The sequence below is a fragment of the Colossoma macropomum genome, unplaced genomic scaffold, assembly GCF_904425465.1.
Source record: "Colossoma macropomum unplaced genomic scaffold, Colossoma_macropomum, whole genome shotgun sequence".
NCBI classification, from domain to species: domain Eukaryota; kingdom Metazoa; phylum Chordata; class Actinopteri; order Characiformes; family Serrasalmidae; genus Colossoma; species Colossoma macropomum.
This window is the reverse complement of record NW_023494800.1, coordinates 25,810,746-25,835,895: the sequence shown is the minus strand read 5'-3', so window position 1 is coordinate 25,835,895 and position 25,150 is coordinate 25,810,746. Positions and strand designations below refer to the sequence as shown.

The 25,150-nt window shown below is 39.8% G+C and overlaps 1 protein-coding gene across 1 annotated transcript; it reads right to left on the bottom strand.

The window, feature by feature from the left end:
• Positions 1-96: 96 nt before the first annotated feature.
• On the bottom strand, positions 97-24,985 carry si:ch73-362m14.2 (NHS-like protein 2). The gene is given in 6 exon segments (XM_036588347.1): positions 97-919; positions 1,279-1,420; positions 1,516-2,842; positions 2,844-3,535; positions 6,403-6,610; positions 24,875-24,985. Coding segments are annotated over 4 exon segments (2,307 nt in total). The 5' UTR covers positions 3,414-3,535; positions 6,403-6,610; positions 24,875-24,985; the 3' UTR covers positions 97-651.
• Between the last annotated feature and the right edge of the window lie 165 nt (positions 24,986-25,150).

Below are 25,150 nucleotides of genomic sequence, written 5' to 3'. Positions count from 1 at the left end.
AGGTATCTCTCTTTTTTCCAATGACCAGGCAATTTTGGCAGTGATGAATAGCAATATTTTATGTCTTGATAATGTATATAACACATCAACAAGAGCTAAGAACTGCAAATGTTTTATTATTATAACACCCAAATCATTACACCCAATTCACTGTTAATGCCTAATTTGTCGTTACATGCATTGTACCACATACGGGTAAAAATTGAATACTTTCAACATTTGCAAATCTACAGCAGTATCATGTGGAAACAGTCATCAATATACAGCATTATTATGCAGCATTTTTATGCTGTTTGACAAAATGTTGAACTCACTTAAAGCAGGCCAGAAGATAAGTGCCCAGGAACATACAATATAACATTTAGACAAGATATAACTAACTCTTTCTGTACTTATATTTACATATAAAGCTTTTTTTCCTGCAATTTGCAGAATATAAATCTCCACTTATTGAGCTTATATTTGAGTTTTTAGTTACGAAAAAAGAATCATTTCAAAGATTTCAAACAAAATCAGAATTGTCCAAATTACTATATACTGAAACAACAGATATTTACAAGCTGATTGTTCACAAGCTTAAGCAAGCAAAACTGTGGCAATGTGATTTTCAGCCAAGACAACATCGATAACAACAGAGCCACAGATATGGGTTCAAGGACCATGTGATTGCATCATGTAGAGGTTTTTGTAACTAGTCAGCTCTGCAGGCCCTGTAGCTGTAGGCTTTGAGCTCCTCAGAAGCTCTGTGGCTGAGATTCGGCTCCCGGAGCTTGCCTTGGCACTTCTTGTTCTTCTCAGGAGAGCCATGAAGTTGTCATTCTGGGAAGTAGTCTTGGAAACGCCACCAATCGTCTGAGTGCCCAAGTCACCCTGCTTGTTATCAAAGGAGTCTTTGCGACCCAAGAGTTTCCTCTTAGACCTGCCAAAAAGCAAATTATTTGGAATATTTGGAAAGCGCAAAGACAGTTATAAAATGTAAGGTATCAAACAGCACAAGAGCTACACAACATCACTGCTGGAACAAAATCTCCTTGTATCTCCATTTTGATTTTTAATTTTTGTTTTTTTACTTAATTTGAAAATTCCACATGCTCTTTACATTGTGTCAAAATTTCAAGATGAGAAGAAAAAACTGCTTGGAATAAAATCTTTTAATTTAAGAGTTAGGAACATTTTTCCGTCTTCTACAAAATGACCACTTGGGAGAATTTGTCCTGGCAGTCACAATAAAGACAAACCATTTATAAACGTTTGATAATTTAACTGCTACTAACTTACCTGTGAATAATTGTGAACAAGTCTTCTGTTGTGTGAGATGCGGACTTGTGAAGAAAAACGTCATCCTCTTCACTCCCCAACTGCAGAGCACTAACATCTGGCACGTGTCCCTCCTCTGTAACTCTACGATATGATTCATGCTCTGGTCAAGAGAAATGAGGGATCAGTTATCTAAGACTTCATAAATAAATGTTAAAAACATTCATTCTACAATCATCATCATTACAAAGTCCTTACCAGGTAAGCTTGGTACATTTGGTTGTTCTCTTTCACTGTCATGTAGGTAAGTGGGAATGAGTCCATATACTGTGACATGATATTCCTTTTGAGAGCTTTCAGGCTGTGAATAACTGAGAGGTAGCTGGGCATGCTTATCCAAATTCCCCATTACAGATGTGTTATCACAAGGTAAGTAGACCATATCAGGTCTCTTTGCAACTGGAGGACCTGGTGCTCTTCTCTTCTTTTGGGGTTCACTTGGTTTGGTGTGGTTGGCAGTGTTGAAGGGTAGCATATTTGGGGCCCCAGAATTGCATAGGGACTGTGGACGAATGGTCTCCTTTATATGCTGTTGAGACTGAAAATCATACTGCTGCTGGACCTGGTGATACTCATGGTCAATACCAGAATTAGACAGCGATGGAAGAACAGCGTTTGACTTAACCTTGTTAACAGTTGAATAAATGGCATCTTGTCCAACACTGGTAGTGGGTGGTGGAAGGTCTGCACTAGATGATGTGCCCAAACTGGACTTTGCCACAGCATTAGGTGGCCTTTTAGACACAGGTGGCTTAGGTGCTACAGGGGGTTTAGCTTTAGGACTCTGCTGAATAGTTGCAGAGCTTCCATCCTTTTCATTCTCCTCCTCTATCACACCAGAGACAGCTGTGTTGTCCAGGTCTGAGCTACTGACAGAACGCAAACGCACATTGTTCAGGTCTTCCTGAGTCACCATGGGCATTATCACCATACTGTTGCTCAGTCTTTGCTTAGGTCTTGTGGTGGCAGATGTGTCTGAGTAGCGACGATTTGCTTTTGGATGGACAGGGGAGGGTTCTGGATTAGGCATAGGTCTGGCTTCTTGCGTTTCAGGCAACTGTAGGGATAATCTTGTCCTGCTGTTCCTTGCCCGTTGGCCAGGAACAGCACTGGAAGGTTTGGGACGCATCCTGCAGCCAAGAGGAGAGGGTCCTGTTATAACTGACTGAGTGGGGGTCTCGCATTGGCTTGAGTAGCCACTGGAGGGGGAGGCTGACCCGGGTGGTTTGGTAGGGGAGGAGATGGAGGGTTGAGAGGGAGAGGACCGGGAGGATGATGGGGAGTTGTTGCAATCAGAGTTGTAAGGGATCTTTGTGGCTTCATTTATGGAAGTTCCTGTAGAGGGGCCTGAGCTAGACTTGCATGGTTCACTGGACTTCAGCTCTTTGAGTGGCTTGTGGCTGGAGATTGGCTGACTCAGTGGAACTTTTCCTGATCCTTCAGCAGCATGAGTGGACTGCTCGGAGTTGCCAGCCTCTGCCTTAAGTACCGGAATAAGGTCCGGAAGGAGCATGACATTCTGGGCCGTCGCTGGGGATGTAGAGGCTCTGTGTTCTACGCTCTGGAGGTTTCAAATCTACAAGCTTGTTCAGGGACACAGTCCGTACAGGTGGGGCTGGTTTCCTTTTGGCCTTTCTCAGAACAATGCTGCGGGCCCTGGACTGAGGCACTGCATCAGGAAGATGATCTCCTTTCCTCACAGAGGTGCTATCACTGCCACTGTCCTCTGAGCTGCTGCTGGGATAAGACAGGGCATAGCTTTCACATCGTCGGCGAGTTACAGCTGGGTTGGAGGTGATGGCTGTGGAAAGGGACAATGAACGTCGGTGGGGCTCCATGGCACTGGCAGGTCTGCTTCTGCGCTCTTTCTGCGAGGTGCCTGTGCCAACCCGTTCTTTATCCCTCCTTCTAATGACTGTGGAGCTGGTTGGTGGGGACTGGCAGGGTTCCTCTGGATCTTGGAATTGTGGAGGGGGTTTGATCACATCAGGTGCCAAAAGATAGGAGTTTAAGGAGTCATCCCACTCAGCCGAAAAAGTCGAGACGTTGGGGCCAGTCCAGGTCTGGGATGGGCAAAACAGGGCTGTGTGCTCCATGTTTCTTGAGGAAGCCAGCCTAGTCTTTGGGATTTGTGTCAAAACTGATTCTTTTTCAAATGTGGTGGGATTCCATCATTTCCTTAGGATTTTTCTTCTGTGCATTGTGAGAAATACACAACCTGCAGTCATACAGAGAAGTGTTCAGTTCAGCACAGTATGGTGTAACCCAAACAAGTCAAATATTTAATTTGTGCTATTTAAGACTTAAGTGACTCAGTATAATTCATTGCTTGAAGTACCAAGAGATGAGATCACTTTCTAATCATTTTGAAGCAAGGAGAGGGGGAAAGAAAAAGAGAGAGAGTGAAAATATCAGCCTATCTGGATCTTTGTTTGGCACATGAGTGGGTGTTCACCATGGCAACAGTTACCTGTTCAACCATACACAGCGCGAGAGCAGACCTAAAAGGAATCTCTACAGTAGCTATATAATGTGTGTATATAGAGCTAGATGTAATGGTGAACAGTGGATGTTAACACTGAGTAGGATGCCACACGCAAGATAGGAAGACGAATACACACAAATCGCACCCAAATTCCATGTAAAGCAGCTCTCAATCTATCTATGAACACTAGCTAAACACGCAGATTGTGAGAGAGACGTCAGAAATGCTGTTAATAATATTTGGACGGTTATATGTAACACAATAACCTAAGAATGTTGAAATGTAACATTTCTGGAACTCTGTGTTTGTGTTTATTAAGCTTTTATTGCAGTTTAGAAATGTCATGTTCATTTCATTTCCTGAATTCCTCCCATTCTTACTCGTCCTCTCTCTTTCTCTGCTTTACATAAATACTCTGCTGCATCAATAGAGCAACACAGCTCTGTCTCAGATAAACAACAATCAGTGCAAGGGCACAGATGAAGTATGTAGCACCTCATCACAAGACCGACATCACCCTTGACCTACAAACAACTTCACAGTTTAGTGCAGTAAAAAAAAATGCATCCCAAATAATACTCGTATAAAAACACCAAGTGCAATACTAAAAGGCCTGCAACATTTCCAGGTCCACTTCTTTTTTAGGCACACTCATGATGTTTGTGTGGTTTTATGTACCAAAAACAGTCATAATTCAATTAAAATGACCGTTTTCAAACCTCTCCTTGTTGCTTAGAATTAAACAGGCCGTTTTTCACACTGCATCTTTAAAAATGATATATCATGATATATTAAAACTGATGTTATCTGTTTTGATTGGCCACCCTGTATTGTGTTTTATTCAAAAAGCGCAAAAAGCAGTCCAGGCTGAAACACTCCTTATAACTTCAGCGTGAATGGGTGAAGCTAACCTACTGTAGGCCAAATCATGACATCACAGAATTCAAAACAGGCTGTTTTGCAGCTGAGTTTCCTTATATGGGCTGCATGGAGTGAACAACACATTTTGAAACTTTAACATGTTTACATACTACATCAAAAAAGCAGTGAGAATATGAAGAATATTGGTACTCATTCACTATTGACAAAAAACCTTGACGTGAAAGCAGGAAAAGTTTCAGCATTTCAGCTGTTGTAACATTTAATAATGACTAGAAATTCACCAATATAGAAATTGTGGCCGAATGCTGACATCTGATCATTTTCATTAACCCATCTGCCAATGCTGATATATAAACATTTACAAAAAGTATGAACTGGGGCTAAATCCACCTGGATCAGCATTACAGAGAAATATAACCCTTATTTGTAGCAGATTACAAATGTAGTAAAGTGAATTAATTGTAGATGTTTTAGCACAGTAGCCCAGCATTACCCAAACATTCTGCTCTTAAGGAGTACAATAAATACGTCATCGAATATCAGTTTGAAATATGAGTCAAATCTAATCATCTGATACTGATATATTTTTTAAAACAAATATTTGCCGATACCAATATGATAATATCATCATGCATCCTTAAAAAAAGAGACTAAAAATCAAAAACGACTAAAAGAAAGACCAGGTTTAACTCCTTATATGGCCAGCATTCACCGACAGGTCCAAACTTCTATTACACATTACTATAATTTAAGAACTTCTCTGCTAGTTTGTGCTGTAGTCCATATAGTTGGTGGATAATAAACCGTAGGATATAACAAGCCTGAGATTTTAAGCGCCTAAAGCAAGTGAGGTGCGTCCACACAGCATTCTTGTAGCTGTTGCAGTGTGCTATGACATGAGAAGTGTTTGGGTACACTTGCTAGAGACACACACCACCAAACTGACTAAATGCTTGCTCTTCAGAAAAGCAGGATGAATTTTAATATCTGCATTTCTGCAGAAGCATCCTCGAACTCAAGCAAGATCAGGAGCAAAGTCAGGCATTTTAAGTGATTCCACCAAAACATGATCTGTCGATGTATATGTTTTGCAAAGATCAACATCTGTTTGTGCTTGTTGCTCAGTCTGTCTTACCATCAAACGCTGTTTTTTTTTACACAGCGTGGAAAAAAGAATCATGAACACCCATGTCTTCCTAAATCTGAATGTGAGAAATGTGATAAATAATTCAGCTGATGAAACACTGGTCAAGCTCACACATTTCGCCTCTCACATGTATTTACATGTGCATCCAATCAATTGTATGATATTGCCACGTTATATCTTCTTATATCAAATACATCTTTGCAAACGAAGCAAGTATTTCAATATTGCCAGTGCCTGCGACACAAATCATTCAAAGATGTCGTATTTTGAATGAACACGCATGTCTAATGAGAGAAATGCTGAAACGCAATAACAGCACGATATCAAAACATACTGACAGTGGTTATCATTACGTAACCGTGAGTGAAGATCAAGCAGAGAAGAGAAGCTACAAGTTGTACGGTCAAAGTCAGGGTCACCTGGCCAAAATAAACACTGACGCAGACACTGTAGGTACGACGTGCACGACATTACCTAATTCTGTGGTGCGACAATGAAAAAGTCTCTCTATTTTAGGAAATTTGCACGCTCAAAGCCCCCTCCTAATAGCCCCTATCCCCCCGTTACCTACCTTTCAGATGGCTCTGGAGACTGAGCTGTGTTTTCTGATGTAGTTCCCACTTGCACTCTCTCTCTCTCTCTCTCTCTCTCTTTCACTCTCCTGCTCTCTCGCTCTCTCTTGCTAGCTCACCAATATGGCCCAATGCATTCACATGCTGTTACCATGACGATAGGAAGTGGGCTGCTCGCTTCCTCTCCGAGTTCAAGTTCGCTGGATGCTGAGGAAAGGCAGCGAGAGAGAGAGAGAGAGAGAGAGAGAGGGAGAGAGAGAGGGAGGAAAAGGGAGAGAACGAGAGAGAGACATATTACATAAACACCAAATCCTCAGAGACTGTACATTCACTGCACTGCCTGTCAAAAACAGCAATATATCAGAGCAGAAGCTCTCCTCTTTCAACCATACCGTACAAACACAAGCGGCACGAGAGAACTGCATCCAGATCCATAGCAACGGCACGGAACACAGGGGTCCGATGTAACATTTCAGCTCAATCCAGTGATGTCAGAGAGAAGCGAGAGGGTCTATTTCTATATTGACATTAACAGCAGAACTGCTGCGAGAATCCATCGCCACAAAGGTTGTGTTTTCTAGCTCATATTGAGACAGTGGTTACATAACACAAGACTGTGCATTATTCCAAACAAATTGGCAATTTTTAAATACAGGACATAATACATTCTAAATATGATAATGATTGTTCTCTGGATTTGTTGACAGTGTATTTCTAGTATATCAGTAAGTAATCTACATAATTACTGTTTACATGTGTGCTGTAGCCTTTAAATATAAGGCTACATAATAGGCCATTAGTGCTAGACCATAATAACGCTGAAACTTCTCACGCATCGCAGATGTTCTGTCACAACCAAGTGAGAGTGTGAGATACTGACAAAACACAGGAATGCATGAGAACGATTAAGGAGAAAAAAAGAGAGAGAGCGAGATAGAGATAGAGAGAGAGAGACAGAGACAGATAGAGAGAGAGAGAGAGAGAGAGAGAGAGAGAGAGAGAGAGAGAGAGACATGAAACCGGGCCCACCCTGTTTCAGTAATTTTGAGAAAGAGGTGTTTACCACTGTTCCTCAATTTTGACCACTATTTCTTCACAACAGAGGCGGCGGGGTGTGAAATATATAATCATGATGCATTACACAATAGAGTTACATAAGCAATCCATCTAATACAAAAAAAAGTTTAGGTGGGAATATTCAGTGCGGCATAGCAGCAGCCAGCAGTAGCTAGCCCCAGAGCCAAGGCAAAGAGCACTAGAGGATGAGAGCTTATTAGCATTACAAGGGAGGGTAAGGAGAGCTAATTTATGGTAATTGTGGCCTTGACCAGAGATGACTAACTCACGGAAAACAACAGATTCAGTCGAGACCGTCTTTTTCCCCATAAGTTAGTGTTAGAATGCCTCTAAGTTATAGTCCGTTATGCCCCCAGTCTCATTCCAGCCCTACTCCCTCAGCCTATCCGCTCCACCTCCATAAGCGCGTTCACGTGAAGAGACATAGGAGTGCACTATAAAATCTTCCAACAGGCAACCCCGATGCAGACTTAACATCGACATACCACAGAAGCACAGGACGAAGGAAACTGCATACTTTGTTAGTTCCACCAAAGAATTTCTAGTGAGGAGAACTGCTACTCAGTAATGCCAAGTTTGTCAAGTGCTAGAGGGCGCTTTCAAGGGAGTCTGAAATGAACGAGTTCCTGTGGAGCTTTTGTGCAAAATCTTAGTTTGTAAATGCTTAATTTCATTTTATACAGAAAATGCACTCATTTTAGCATAAAACACTAAACATTGCCATTATATTTTTGAGCACTTCTGAACTCCAGTTATAGAACTTCCAAACTGTGCCTTATTGCTGTGGAAAAACAGAAGAATGCTGGTAAGGTTTCTCTGATGATTTTTTAATGAACTACATCTTCTACGTCTACTTTCCTAAATTAAACGGAGTTCCTGTACATATGGCTAGAAAAATGATAAATAGCTCCAGTCATCCCCATTTAGTGAGGATTTGCTCGAGGGCGCCCTCTAGCATTTTTGCAGTCAATTTTTTACATAATGTGAGAAATTGAAGGTGTCCATACTCCCCTTAAACTGGCTCTGTCTGGTTCCACCTTACTATCTAATCAAATATTATTTTTGATTATGCACATAAGACTTTGGAGTATTTGTTTCATAAAGCTTTTTTACCATGTGCTTAAATAAAGCACAGAATGTGCAGGGTTCAACTAAAATTAAATTTTTTTAAATATGGTTACGTTTACATTACCAGGTTGAAGTGGCACAAATCCAATCTTTTGCCCCAATGTGACTCAGATCTGATGTTTTCAGAGCTGTGTGGACACGCAAATCTGATCTTTTCAAATCCGACCTGAGCCACTTTCATATGTGGTCCTGTGTGATATGGATGCATATCTATGTGATCTGATACATATCCAATTTGTGGCCATGTGATCTTAATGTGAAAGCTCAGATCAGAATTCATGTGCTTTTTTCCCATAGCTCATGCACCATCATTTAACTGTTACCATGGCAGCAGTGCTGAACATAAGTTAAAGCCTATAAACGATGGAAAAGCAACACTTCTCACCTTTTCGCCATCTCCTTGCTCTAATGATGAACAGCTGAGAGCTGAGTTAATTATCCTCTCGTTCTGTTCGTTAGTCTGTTTGCTGATGATGCACGTGACGCATGTGATTCATTCACATGACGTTACTGAGCAAGATGTGCGCATGCGGGTCATTTCAGGACGCCGGTGCGTTCACATTAATGACAGATTTGAATCACTTACCTAAACGAGTGTGAACCATCATGTCAGAGAAATCAGATTTGAGCAAAAAATCGGATTTGAGCAACGAGGCTTGTAATGTGAACGTAGCATATTATACCTTCTTCCCAATGATGATAACATTGCTCAGCACACAATAAGTCTATCCATAGTCATGGCAGCTTCCTCCTTCTGCTGGAGCATGGAGAGGGCATCGCAAAGTGCATACTTAAGTTCAGCTATGCACTGAAACCCTCTCCCATCACTAGGAGAACCCTCCACAGCTGTGAGTGTAATGTCTTATGGAGTGACACTGTAAAGAAGTGCTGGTGGGAAGGGACTGGTTTGGGAAAGGCCAGTAGTCAGTGGTGAACCATGACGATCAGAGGCAGGCCTTTAGTTTGGGCCATAAATATCAAATAATACCAATTTCTGCTAGTGCTCTTTATTTAACAGTAGGATTTTTAACGATTTGTTAGCTAATGCTGGGTCACATGAACTTTTTTTGCAATTCCAGATTACATACGGATATTTGATGTTTATAAAGACATTCTGTAGCTTTTACCTGAAGCTTGCAACTAACATCAAGATACTATTAATGTTAACATTACCTTGTATGTTGCAGTTCTACAGTGAATCTTTCAGTAAAGAGCCTCCACTGTTTACCATTTCTAACAACAAGGATTTTATTTCTGCTCTGTTGTGTTCAAAAACACTTAACTGATATACAACATAAAATTATATACACCCATAAAACTGGGCAGCCTGGCAAGTTAATAGGCTTGATGAATGAGGTCATAGTCAGTCTTCGGAGAAAACTACTGCCCGACTTGCACTTGCAAGCAGCATAAGGCTTTCTGTCCAGCTCCTGAAAGCCTAACAAGAGACAACACCCACACGAGTTGATGGAAATGAAATCTGCATTGGTCACCCAGGCCATGGAGCCAATGAATCCTGTGGCCAAGAATTTGTAGCCACAGTAACAAAAACATGTTTATTGTATATTCATTGTATTTACAATTAACAAGCATGATTTAATACCAAAAAACAGTCAGGTGTTGCTTTGTAAAAGAAAATATGTAATGTGTAATATGCATTTTGTAATAAGGGGGACCAAAACAGTCACCAGCCAGTCACATTAGCAACTAACAAAATCTTATTTAATGCAATTATTTCCAACCAAGTACGTTAGTTAAAAAGGAGAAAATCCCTAGAGCCAGCGGCCCCTTGGGCCACAGTGTTTGCATTTTTAGAGGCCAACAAGTGAAATGTTGTGACCAGGAGCACTGGGCATTCGGCAATGTGTACCCCTTAACACACAGAATAAAATGCACATACAAAATGCAAGTCTGAAGCACAGAAATGATGTCATACCACTGCACTGGAAGTGAGTAGCATCACTTGAGAGCAGGGTTACAGAGAATGACCGCACATGTGTGTGAGACAGAATGAGTGTCAGTGGGTGTCCATTGTCAGTACCTGATTATGGTGAGCCTTCCACCCAGTTCACAGTGATGATGTGGATGCCTTCAGTGTCTGGAGCCAGCTGTTATTATGCAGGTCTCTGTATATGTGCATATATAAATATATATTTGTCTCTCCAGCCCAAATTATGACCCTACTTCTGCTCCTTCACACCCGTGTGACCCTTCTCACATCACCACCAAAAGCCACAAAGCCAACCCCTCCCTACAAATAGGGGAAGTAGATGTCCTCAAGCGTTCTTTGACAGGAAACATAAGGCCACATATCTAGATTGCATGAAGATGAAGGCAGAGAGTGAAGACTTTGTGGTATGGAGCCAAAAGAAGCCAACACCCTGCCTCTTCTGGAGTTGCCATCAACAGTTATTTTGCAACAGAACAAACTAGCATAAAGCAGAAATTAAGGAGTGAGACAGCAGAACACTGTTTTCACTGAAAACGGCTGATCAGTGGCCAAAATTCTTGTATAGATTAGTCATGCAGTTACTGTGCATAATGAAGTTGTAGTACATACAGGTTATAGGTAAAATCATGGAAACACCATATGACAAAAAACCTTGACTAATTCATAACTTTAAAAGCTGTTACACCAGTTAGTTACACAATGTTAAACAGTAATTAACAGTATCAACAATTTGATTTGCAAGCACCATGAGGCAACAGAGTTCCAAAGAAGCCAAATAAGCAACAACAGAATTGCAAGAACAGCAGTCTACAAAAGCTGCAAAGTTATTTAATGTTTAAAAGGAATCAGTCTTGAAAAGCATGGCAAAGTTTCGACACACGTGATTGAATGTGTGTTTTCCATAAGCCTTAAGGACCATGCCTAATTGCTTGAAATTTGTTTCTAAGACAAGCTGTTTCTATAAACAATGAAACTAATGCCTATATATGAATTTATTTTCAAAATAAAAAACTTAAATGTAAAACATGTTTAAAGTGAAACAGTAGTTGTTTTGAAGTGCTTTTAAGGTTTGAATTGGTGTAAAATATCACCTTTGTTCATCTAAACTGTGTTTCCCTCAGGTCTGGAAGAGGGGTGTGATAAATGAAAGCATGCATGACTTGAAATAAAAAAAAAAAAATGTAACCTTTTTCTGAGCATGCAGCACTGAACAAAAGAAATGTTGAATCAAAAGCAGCTGATACTTCATCTCTTATTATGCAGAATGTTGATATCCTTTATCCAAAACAATATAAAATGCTTTAGAAACGGTACAAAAATATACTTGGGTGGCTGTGCCCCCTCAAGCAAAGCCTGAGTGCAGGAAACACTAAAATGAAATTGCTACTTTGCCTTGTTCCATTTAAAGTATTTTAGTGATCTGCTACTGGCTCGAACTTTAAAAGTGTAAATAAGTTGATGTTAGTCTCAAGTGTACATGTTATTTGTGTCGTTCTGTGCTGGGTTGTGAGGTGGTTTGTGCAGTGAAGTATCGTTTGGCTGGTTGCGCGGTAGTTGAATGTCCTCATAGACTGTGCGATTTTAGAAGTCTTGTTCTCTGGTGACTCACTACACGATATAACAATCTCTCTGCAGCCTATTTTTACAAAAAATCACTGTATTAATGTTTGTATCTCACCATTACTCAGTCAAAGTCAGCACATACAGACTTTGGTAGGAAATGTTGACTTTTCACCTCCGTTTCGCTGGCCTACATGTCTCCACCCCTACTGGGGAAGCTGCTGTCAATGTGTGTTTAAGAATGGGCTAAAATCACACCTTGTAGGTTTGGCGGGTGAACAATGACTGTGTCCAACCTCCACGGAGTCAGTAACATTTCTCTGTGTGAGCAGAGCCTCCCTCAGTTCTAGCTTCAGTGGTTTGTTCGTTAGTGTGGAAGTGTACACTCTGCTAACGTCAGATAGTATCGGAGGGTATCGGAATGTTGGTATTGGAGATTCTTTGTAAGTACTGGTAAATGAGCATGGTATTGGCCTGACACCAGCATCGGTATCCATGCATCCCTAGCTAGAATTGACCTGCCGTTCGATAGTGCTGAGCGGTGGATCTCCCCTGCTGCTATGTTCAATAACAGAGCATTTGCTTAAAGCACTATGTCTCCCATGTTTTGTTCTTTGCTGACACCACAGTATTTGTGTGCACTGAATAAAACCAGCCTACACTGCTTGCGACCAAATATCCACAATGTCACCCCAACATTATTTAAAATGATGATGGATTTAGTTAGCAGTTTCTGGTCACTGAATCAATCCACGTGTTATCTCACAGCTTTGACACCTTCACTCTTACTGTAAAATGTGAAAAACAGTAAAAATAAGAAGTAGATGTGTCCAAACATTTGACTGGTATTGTGTAGCAAACACAGTTAAAGGGGAATTCCACCAAATTCCACCACAATTTATAAATGAATAAATTGCTGAAGAGGAAACAAAGTCATTCAGCAAGGTTTAATGCAAAATGGTGTACTGAGGAGAAACTAATTTTATTCACAGTGGTGCTGAAGGGAACCAGAGGTCATGAGATCTACAATGCAAATACAGCCATTTTGTTTACTATCAAAATAACCTCGAAGCTACATGTGTGTTCAATGATTTTATGTAAATGCTGATAATGGTAAAACGTTGATAGATCTGAAAAAATGCCTTATTACTCCCCAGATATGGCTCTCCATCATGAATGGATTTTATGTTTTAGCCCAAACTCTTATCTTAAAACTATCATAAAACACCTCAGGCATCAAGTAACACATGCATATCCTTTTCTGTAAAAACTTTCTGTGAGGTAACTTCTAGAGGCGTTAAAAGCTTGAGACGTCTGGTTCCCATCACCAACAGGTATGGTGTTTTTCTACAACAGAGCATTTCACATCAAACTAGTCTGAATTCCAGTGGAATTCCCTTTTAAGCTGCATCAGCAGAAGAAGAACGGCCACAAGTCAGAGCTCACTGACAGGGATAGACAAACACTTCACAGAACAGTTAGCCTCAAAAATGACCAGAGAACTGAACTAGTGCCTCTGTGCCCTAGTCTCCACAGAAACAGCATGCTGTGAACTCCGCAAAACAGGAATTTATGGTACTGCTGTCATTTGCAAACCACTCATATGCAAAGACACATAAAACACTGAGAGAACCACAAAACCCGAACCTCTGGGCAAAGAGAACGTGAATCATCTTTCACCGTTTTCCTGCACTTCCTACATTACTGTGTTCTCATTTGGAGAAAACCAAAGGATATCTTCAACCCACAATGTCTGTTGGCAACCGATAAACATGGTAGTGGATCCATAACGGTGTGGGCAGCCACCTCACGGGAGTCATTAGATCAGATGATTGCTCTGCATGGTTGTGTAATGACCAAAGAATATGAAGCCATTTTAGAGGCCAGGTACACTGTACTGGGGTAAATATTATTCCTTGATCATGCTCCCATATTCTAAGATGATTATGAGCATAGATATCGCTAAACTATCGTCAGATTTCACAAACACTCAGACGAAATCTCATGCCTTCCATTCAGCATCACTGAACCATTGTAGAAAGTTTTGGAACGCAAAGTGTGAACTAGATTTTCACCTCCTTCACCCATTAAAGAACTGGAGCCTTTTTCTTCTTGTAAAATGGTCCAGTAGCCACCTACACACAGCTCCAGACACGTAGGAAAGCATTCCAAGAAGGACACAAGCTGCTCTGAAGGCAAATGGTGGCCCTTCACAAATACCTTATAAGTTACTGAAACATTAACACATCATGGTATCTGAACCAGTTTTTGCTGTTTTGTCTGCATCCTTAAGTGCAGGATGTCAGCATTAAGAGCAAAGGGTTTTTACATCTTTTTAGGGTATTTAGATGATGGTTCTACAGTGAGCTTTTTGCCAAGGAGCACTGGTGTACCTGATTTGAAATCAGTATGCAGAAAAATCTATGAGCACAAACATAATATAACTTTTTTATTCTCTCCTTTTTCTTTATTCCTCTCACTAGTCAGAGAGGATGTTTGATTTCCTATTTTGCCCAACCACTTAAGAATTACCTGCACAACATTAGGAACTACCATTTTCAGTCATTCAGTATTTAATGTTCTTTTCTTGTAGGTGCTTTCATTTTATCTCTGTTCCTAGGATGAAAAAAAGCTGTGGAGTTAATTTTATACCAGAAGTTTCAAATAAAATTATAAAAACCACAAGCAAAATACTGAGTATCAAAATTTCAGAAATTTGTTGCAAATCCAAACACACACAGACACACATTTTCTAAGCCACTTATCTTTCTGGGTTGTGGGGGTGCTGGAGCCTATCCCAGCAGTCATTGGGCTGAAGGCAGGAGCAAATCCAAATAATGAAAGTTAAATCATACTTGTTTTCTCAAAAAGATTTCTATTCATTTTTGCTCACTCAGGTATTAATTCATCACACGTTTTGTCAGGTTTTGCTTTGACTTTTTTCAATTTCCTGATTTTCCTGATATATTTTTTGACGTCTGAACACGTAGCCACTCAGTGTGAACCTCCCCTAGTATGGCAGAACACGTCATACTGAGTGCTGCTATGAGTGCAGCATTGTTTTGGCATATCAGACATGATGAGCAATGTTTGTCATATTCTTTTAAATTATTAATGTAACACGTTTATGGGTCCTGTGTGGACCTGTTTAAAAAGATTTAACTGTCACTTCGGGCATTGATGAACGTAAGCTTGTTTATGAATAAACGAAGCTGTACCACCTTTCGAGTTTGCTAACTAGCCTAGCAGTGTCCTCTATGGATAACTAGGAGATCCGTGCTGGAAATGGAACTAAACTGCTTAAATATCTGAAGTTAGTTCACTGCACTAATGTAAAGACAGTGATTTAGAGCAGCAGCACTCTGTAAAGGGGCGTGCTGAAATACAAAGCCTGTCTCAGTGACTGACACGGAGGGATTCTGTGGGCAGAAACAAGAAGAGACTGACATAAAAGCCTTTATAAATGCTAGAACGGAACGGCCAACCATGACACGTCAACATTTTTCCTTGGTAGTAATTAAACACTGCCACGTATCAGCTATCTCACGGCAGCAGTAACTCATAGCTGTCAGTAATAAGTGGTAATTTCAACTGTTTACTGTGTTTATGCCAGTGCTACCTTAACGTCACTTCCCTCGACCCAGAGCACCGATTACCTTAACGTTACTTCCCTCGACCCAGAGCACCGATTACCTTAACGTCACTTCCCTCGACCCAGAGCACCGATTACCTTAATGTTACTTCCCTCGACCCAGAGCACTGATTACCTTAACGTTACTTCCCTCGACCCAGAGCACTGATTACCTTAACGTTACTTCCCTCGACCCAGAGCACCGATTACCTTAACGTTACTTCCCTCGACCCAGAGCACGGATTACCTTAACGTTACTTCCCTCGACCCAGAGCACCGATTACCTTAACGTTACTTCCCTCGACCCAGAGCACGGATTACCTTAACGTTACTTCCCTCGACCCAGAGCAACGACTTCCTCACCCAACACACCTGATTCAGTGGCTCGGTTACCAGTTGATGAGCTCATGAGGTGTTTAGATGCTGTTTGCTTTGCTTAGCATCTGTTTTGGCAGCCTGTTAGTTTAATTTGATTGTGCCATATTGGCTAATACTGCTGAGTTTAGTTAGCGTTAGCAGCTGCACACTCAGAAGATGGTACAGCTTTGTTCAACAGCTACCTATTTACCAAAACATGTATTTTACACAGTTCGACACAGAACTCTGAGTGTGTGCTACACCAATAAATATGACCAAGCATCGTTCATAAGGGCAAACATGTCAGCGCAATCCTCCTTGGCATGACTATGCTCAGTATGCAAGTGCTCCGCCATGTTGAGGAAGATCGTGGCTCTTGGAGTGGGTGTGGCTATGTGTTTAGAAGACCTGTCACTCCAAAGCAGTTGGCCAATAAATAGTGCAGGTGAAAGCCTTCTTCTAATACTCACCCCCTGTGAAAAAGTGGCAAAAGGCAGAGGCAAAAAATAAGTACAATGATTTTTATTTAATGTGAGCGCATGAGCTCATTTAAAGTCCCAGGGAATACAGAGTAAAATATTAATAATGTTTGTGTGATACTAAACTTGAGTGTTATATTAAACATCCAACAAAGCTTGAATGAAAAATGTAAGACATACATTTGTGTATGTGCCCAATTAGACTAATATGTAGTTTATCTTTGTAAATATATTGACTACCGGTTTGGGAGCACTGGGGACCAAGCTGCACAAGGTGTTGTGTCGGGTGACAAATTAGTCACAAGACAATCACCGAAAGGAAAGGTGCTCGGGTGGTGGGAACATACGGTTCTCACCGCAACTGCCTTAACAAAACAAAGCCTGGAAATGCACATACTGGATCATAGTACCGCAATTTGTGTTTGCAATGTTCTGTCATCTTCATCACTGGTGATCATGCTTTATCACCTCCAGTAAGAGAGTTTGTTCATATACAGAAATGGCCCAATAAATGAGGACACCAATCAACAGGAAGTTTTCAGTTTGTTTACTGGATGCGTGCAAAAAAAGGACATTCTGTCCAACCGAGCAAGTGACTAAGAAATTGGTTCTCTGGTAGTCGCTACAATATGATAAAACACGGCTTAAAAACCGCTGATGAGACGTTTCTAAAAACTGTGTGGGGGTGGCTAATAAGCAGCCTGATTGACAGCTCTCTGTCCAACACTCCTAGCCTGCTCCGCCCCCTTACAGAACTAAAATTATTATCCAGATTTTTAATGACGGTACTGGGACAAATTAAAGTCACGGTTAGCCTTAACTCGCTTAGTTTCTCTAACTCTGAAAATGTTTTGTGCGGGCGGGACAAGAGACGTCAGCTTTGTGATTGGTTAAGCGGAATGCACTGTACTTGAAACAGCCTCTTCTTCCTGCATCAGATTCCATGTTTGGTGAATCTCCCTCCTGTGTGTGGAAAGTATTTTTTTTACACATGTGAAAATTACATATTCACTAGCAAAAATGCATTCCTTACAGGTAAAAACTGAATTTGTACTAGTCAATATTTAATATTTTTCACATGTGTAAATCAAATTCCTGACATCAAGAATTAAATATTTACTAATTAAAATTTAATTTGTGTGTTTCACATATTAATTTTCACACATTGTAATAAATATTGCCAATTGTTAAACTTCCATTCATGCTAGCAAAATTACTACTGTAATTATCATGAATTTGAAATTGAATTATTGGCTTGAATTATTATTATAATTATAATTATTATTATTATTATTTATTCAATTGAGAAATTCTAAGATGTTATAATTAGATTTTTTTATACTATGTTTATGGTAAAAACTTGTTTCCTGATTAAAAGTTAAAAGTATCTTTACCAAACTTACTATTATTGGTCAGAACTTCCCTGAAAACCCATAGTTCTGTTTCTGAGAATTTTGGTTTTCTGTTTTTTGGTTTTGTTTGTTTTGACAGCCAACTGGAGCTTCACTTGTCATGGGACAATATGTATGAGCTCTAATTGGCTCTTGCCAAGGGCACTGGTGAAAATGCTGCAGCGTCAAAAGACGTGTGCTAATCACCACCACAGTGACTTTATGAATAACTCTTATTTACCGTGACGCACATTTTGTGTGACGGTGAGCTGTTACCGCCGAGTTGAATCTGGCCAACTGTCTTTGTACCAGCAGTTGTCATAAGTCTGGCCTCCAAGCCCATTTGATGGACAGCCTTTTTTTCTGTAACGTCTTGACAGTTTAACATTTACTGAAATAGCGTTTTGTAAAACAATGTAATTTTTCCCTAACTAGACTTCTCAATGCAATTAAATTGTTTGCTCTGTTTGGGATGTCTCTTTGTTTTCTAAGTAAGCTGTTTAGATCCTGTTTGCTTTGCTTAGCATTTGATTTGTTGGGCTGTTAGATTAATTTGATGGTGCTGTATTGGCCAATACTGCTGTGCAATGCATTGCAAATACGTAGCTGAGACTGGTATCGGCTGTTTCTGTGCAGCACGCAGTAAAACAAACTTTTTAACCCATAAGATTTACATTCACTGCCATGAGACCACAGCGAAGGCAAAAGACAAAAAAAAACAGTGAACCAGTAGTCCTTAACTAAACCTTGAAAATCTACACGTTTGTATTTACACATAATGAACATGCAAAACGTAGTGCTAATCTCTCTGGATCAAAATCTGTTCCTGCACCAGTGCTCCTAAATCAAAATTTTGGCTGCATGTTTAAAAAACAGAATGAGCAAATGTACAACCCTGTACATTTTATACACAGTCCTCCCTTTTCAGGCAAACAAAAGAACTTTCATAGTTGGCTGCTCAGTTGTTTCTTGAGCAGCTGTGTTTTGCTGCATCAATAAGTCATGCACAAGAAAGCTAACAAAAAGTCTGTGGTTGATTCTTGGTATGACATTTGCATCTGGACTTTATCTAACATTTGAAGAACCAAATAAGACTCACTGCCAGTAAGGCAGGCCCTCATGAGACTGAAAAGTCAGAATAAATTAACCAGAGACAACCAAATCAGTAAGAGTTAAGAAGCAAGAAAGCACCTGTGAGCTTAGCAGTATAAGAAACTGGAACTCGACTAGATGGAAGAGCACAGAGTATTTGTTTACAGTCCAAGGTCTTGGTCAGTCAACAGAAAAGAGGGTTATTAAAGGGAGGCAGGCATCAAGTCAACATACAAGCAAGAAAGTCATAACCAAAACAACAAACTAACAGAGCAGTCAGAAGAAAGGCTCAGGCTGCACTCGCGGTAGACCAGGACTTGACACAAAATACTGAGTTATATTATTTTTTAAAAAATTACATTAAAAAATGAACAAAAATCAATAATATGTATGAAAATGATGCCTCTTCATCTATCAGAAATTATGATAGATGTGATATGAACTAGATGTCCAAAGCTTCTAAAGCTCTCTCACAAAAAGTTATCACATGATATGGTTATGAATGCACTGCGTGCTGTCTGAGACACTGCTTACGGTAGTTCTGATAAATTTTTGTCTAAAATATTTTTAAAATACATTCATGGGGGAGAGATACATACGTAGTAGATTTGTCACCATTTTACCATCATCAGCATTACATATAAAAACTCAGAAGACATATAGGTTCACTGGTCATTTTGGATAGTAAATAAATGGCTATATATTACAGCTGTAGACATTGGGACCTCTGGTTCCTATCAACACCATTGTAAAGAAATCTGATTATATAAACTTCGCTTAAATTTCGCATCTAACCTGAATCTAACATTCAGTAATGCCGAGTGTTGAAAAAGTAGTTGAATTTTCCTTAGTAGTACAGACGTTCAGAGATACTGCTATGCGCTTTCGTGAGAGTGGATGTGGCTCAGGGCTGCACGATTAAATAAAACATCAGTACCAAAAAAAGGTAACCATAAATACCATAAAAGTACAGAATTTCCAACCAAATGGAGCCATGACACACAATTGCTAACAAACTGGCAGACCACAGAAGACCACAGTAGTTGACAAGGAACACCAAAATGTGCATATGGTGACATTCAGAATTCAATATTCAACAGTTTTTTAACCTCACAATTTACTGCACATCATCATTATCATCCACTATCAGCACTGGCCAACTTGAACTGCCTCACTAGTACATAATGGATTATCTTGTAAATATGACACTTTGAGTTGATGTCTATTCACACTAATGACAGACAGAAGCTATGGGTCTCTAACAAGCGTGACCCATAAAGGCAGAAACAACTGATCAGAGCAGAAAATGTCAACTGTGCAACAAGGCTTGTAATATAAAAATAGCCAAAGGCTCTCATGAAGAGAAGAATACACCAGCATGACCTCAGAGGGTTCACCACAAAATGCAAACCACAAGAAAGTCTCAGGAAGTGAGAGGTCAAGGCAGAGTTTAATAATAAGCAGCTTACATACAAAGTTCTGGAACAAAGACTTATGAACAGATGAGACAAAGATTAGGCTGTAACACTGTGATGAATGAGGTAAATGCAGAGGAAAAAAGGAACTTCTCATGATCCAAAGCACCTCAAATGTGAAACATGGAATGAGCATGTAGGCTGCTAGAAGAACCGGTCATTGTCTTTACTGATGATGCAAAGACAGCAGCAAGAGGAAGAGAAAGCATCTCAAGTGATCAAATCAAATGCCTCAAAAGTTGGTGGATGCATCTCACCTTGAGAAAAACCTGAAGTATAAGTGACTGTTGAGAACATCAGGGCTAAAAAGTAAAATGTTCTTGGCCAAAAGGACCCAGCAGCAAATAGGGAACTGAAAATGGCTGCAATACAGGCCTGATAGCCAGCTTGACCCAAATAGGTTATGTTTTCATTTGCTAGGTGGTTTGACTGGTCTACCCCCATGACCAGTATGACCATGTTGGTCGACCAGCAACACTAGCTTGACCAAGCTGTTCTTCCAGCTTCACCAGTTGAACAGCACAGGGAGTTTTTGCCTAGCCCAGCTGGATGTGGTCAACAACCTTGACCATCTTAGACAAGCTCTAGAACACAAGAATCAGCTCAGACCAGCTGGCCAACATCAACAGACAAGAAACTTACTGGATTAGCAAATGTTATCCAGCTAGTAGGCCTGTAACAATTATTACGCAATTATTTTCCAAAGCTGTTAGCTTTCACAGTCATATGTTTATATGTACAAAGCAGAATATGAATTGAGTGTATTTTCATCCACTGAGTTGGGTGAATAAGATTATTTGAGCTTGAGCTGTTTTTGCTGTCAGTTAGAAGCTACTGAGTATCGACACAGAGTGCACAGATAGCTAATCAGTCAACTGCACAGATAGCTAATCAGTCAATTTGCCTATATAGGATTGTACTTTAATAACTGCATATAATGAATAAAAAAGGCAATTTAAATGTCAATTGCAATTAAAATTAATTACAGTAAAGATGAATATTTAAATCCTTCATTTCGTCAAGGATGTAGTTGGTTTCAGCCTTGCTTGATGCCATCTCATGGGCGCTGTATTAAATGTCTCTTGCTGTTTCTAGTACAGCGATCTGTTTTTGCAAATGTGCAGACTAAGAAAATGAAGGAAATCCAAGTAAGGGTGTACATGCGCTGAAAAATCTGATTACTGAGCTAAAATCCAAGTCTTAATCGTATTGCTATGCCTTTATCCAGTCTATGAAATCAGAGTATGCCATTCACATGACCACTTGAATCATCAGATAACTGCCAAAATCTGATAATGATCGGATTATTAAGTGCATGTTAATGTCTGAGGTAAACTACTGACACTTGTATTATTCTGTGTGAAACGTTTGAGCTGGTGTTAACTAACTATTAACTAACCTAGTTAATATTTTGTTAGTTATGCTTACACTGGTGGTTCGGGTGAGCTAAGTGAGTTAGTTAGCCACACATTTAGCTCATTACAAATCTGCCAAGTTTTGGCAAATTTGGCAATTTGGAACTTGCAGTAGCTAACCATTTGCTAGCTAACAATTTTAGACATCATGTTCAAGAAACTTGTGACAACCTGTGGAGACCTTCAGACTTTAATAACGTTATTCACAATAGCTCACAGTAGCTTAGCACTGACAGTAGCTTTAGCTCATCCAAGCGATAGTAACCTAGCTAACTTAGATCAATACTGTAGAACAGCTTAGAATTTACTAAGCTTTTGAAATTACTGAAATTAATACATACAATACTAAGTAAAGAGTGGTACAAGTCTGTATTATCTCAAACAAAACAACTTCAACTTATTTAGCTTGTATCTCTTTTCCGATAAAATTGTATTTTGAACTTAAGCCTTTTATTCAACGAACGAGTTAAATTAGCAGTACAAATATGTGCAGGTCTATAAAGTGGGAAAAATATTACTAGGGTTCCTGCACCAATTTACTATTAAGTCTTAAGAGGTTTTATGAGGGAGAATATGGATTTTAAAACGCAGTTATGCACCAAGGGTATTCGGGAAGTAGTAGTGTAGTATTCCACTTCTTTATTTTTCCTAAATGGTGCAGCAATTACATTCAGATACCAGGATGTAACTGGTGCTCCATTTAAGGTGGAACGGAAAATTTGGACAAAAAGCTGGCGAATAAGAAGTCAACTTCAGCACTGTAGAAAACAGAATGCCATCAACAACCTTTAACGCCGTTTTTGCTGGTCCTGTGGGGCTAGTGTCAGAAGGCAATACTGACATAGGTTTATCTACATATTGTTCAGTTTTATTATTTTGCTCTATAAAAATATTTCAGAATTATTTTGGTTGTGAAAAATGCTTCTTATTTTAAAGTAAAGAGACATCCCTAGAATAAAAAGCCACTGTATCACCTACAAAATTAGGTTTGAGTCAGAAATTTTACTTATAGCATTACAAATTTTTGGCCGTACCACCCACTACTAACAGGAAGTACAGAACAGAAGATTACCAGATAAAATAACCTTCAGTTCACACAGTGTAGACTCCCTTTAATTCTTCCTAACTTTGATTTCTATGTACCCCAAAGCAAAGCAGCAGGAATGTGCATAGCATTGCACCACTGTTTGCAGACAGAGCCCAATTATTAATGTCAATTTAATTCATTATTTTTTCTTTTTTTAAGGAAATTCAGTGATTTGTTGCCAATTGCTGTTTTAAAGTCTTTGTTAATGTAAATATAGTGTGTTTATATATGTGGGACTGTTGATCTTATATGCCCATGAAGTGGTTCAGAAGCAGAAAATGCTGTATGTGAGTGTGCTTGTTTTCTCATTTGAGCCAATCATGACATGAGCTGCAATCAAATACTCTTGCAACCTGAGGAAGGGCTACATGTTGCAACACCCTGGTACAATCTGCTGAAATGTACTTAGCCAATACGGCATGGGCTTTGCTGTGGCTACACTTCTATTTGGACATTATGTACCGGAAAGTAAAGAATTCACTGTACAGTTCTTGAGTTTAAATAGTCCCCCCCACATATACACAGTAGCACTTTATTATACCTTAATTACAAGCCTTTAGCTTATATTTTACAGTGCCTTCTACACTGTAAAACTGCAATTACTTTCAAGAAAATAAGGCTGCCAGGCAAACTCAAAAGTAGCAGCAGAAGTTGTTTGAAATGAGATTCTTACTTGAGAGCTTTTTTGAAGCAGTAGGCCTACCTACATTCAGCTATGCACAAGGTGGGGTGAACATTTGAGGGGGTGGCATTCGGATTGCAATAACCCAAACTGACCACTGTTTATTGAAAATAAGCAAAAATTTCAACAGTAAAATATAAGCACTTTTAGTAGACCTTGAAATATTACGCGAATACTTGAAATATTCAAAACTGAAACGCTCTGTCTTTTAAACCTACCTGTTTGCTTGAACTAGACACCTGGCCGCAAGTTCACTGGGCTCAATTTCAGAGCTGCTGAGCTGACGTTAGGTATTTATACTGGCTGAACTGCAGTTAGTGTGTTTGGTTATACGTCTGGTGTGGAACTGTGTAGAACTGTGTAGAACTGAAGTGTAACCGCTGTCCCATTGACTGTTGTTGGGGTAGGCGTCGGAGCACATTACGCTGCAGTGCATGCTGGGGACTGTAGTGCAGTGCATTGTGAAACGAGCTAATATTAATAGAAAACTAAAATATTTTTGCGGCCGGATAGGATTGTGTCACATGACACATTGGCTATAGACAGAGTAAACTAGCTAACTAGCTACTTAGCAACTTAAAGTGAGTTCACTCAATCAGGGCTGGAGATTTCAAAAATAATGCAAGTTGTTCAGAGCAGACATCCATGTTTCAGAACTGAATATATAAAAACTGTGTTGTCGTAAGAAAATCTCCTTTTTTGAGGTTTTTCGGTTTTTGACATAATTTGAAAGTACTCATGGTCCTCTACATTGTATGTAAAATTCATGATGAATGGACCAACAGAAATGGCCCAAAATTACTTGGAAAGCAGTCTGGTTCCATTGACTTACATTAAAAGTAAAGCAGGTTTTTCCTGTTCCTGCACAGTTAAAAGCTAAAGCTAAAGCCGCAGGTTTCCAGGTCTAACGAGCGGCAGCTTTTAGCTAATCTCACCACCCCCTTCAGAAGAGCTAATGCTGAAGCTAACACTGGAGCTGATTTATCAAGCTAACTGTGAGCGGCTAAATGAAGCTAACCTAGCTAACTAGTTAGCTAAATGATCTTAACATTTTGTCTGTAACGTTATTTAGTATCATCATATTAAAATCTTTTATAGGAAATACAGATGGAAAAGTTGACCGAGATAAAGTTTATCTTAACTCACCTCAGAGTAACTGTAGTTCTGTCACTGAGCTGGGAGGGCGGTCTTCCACAGATTAGTCCCGAACTTTTTCAGCTTCAGGCATGAAATAAAAGCAGCTCCACCCTTCAGACGCTCAGACAGTGTGTGTCTGAATTAAACTGTCCTCAGTAACACTTTAACTCCATTACTTACTCTAATAATTCTTACTAATTTCGTGGAGCCTCTGTTCTCACTGCAGGTTTATTTAGAGGAGTCGCTGATGGAGGGCGGAACGTTTAGAGACGATTGTGATTGGCT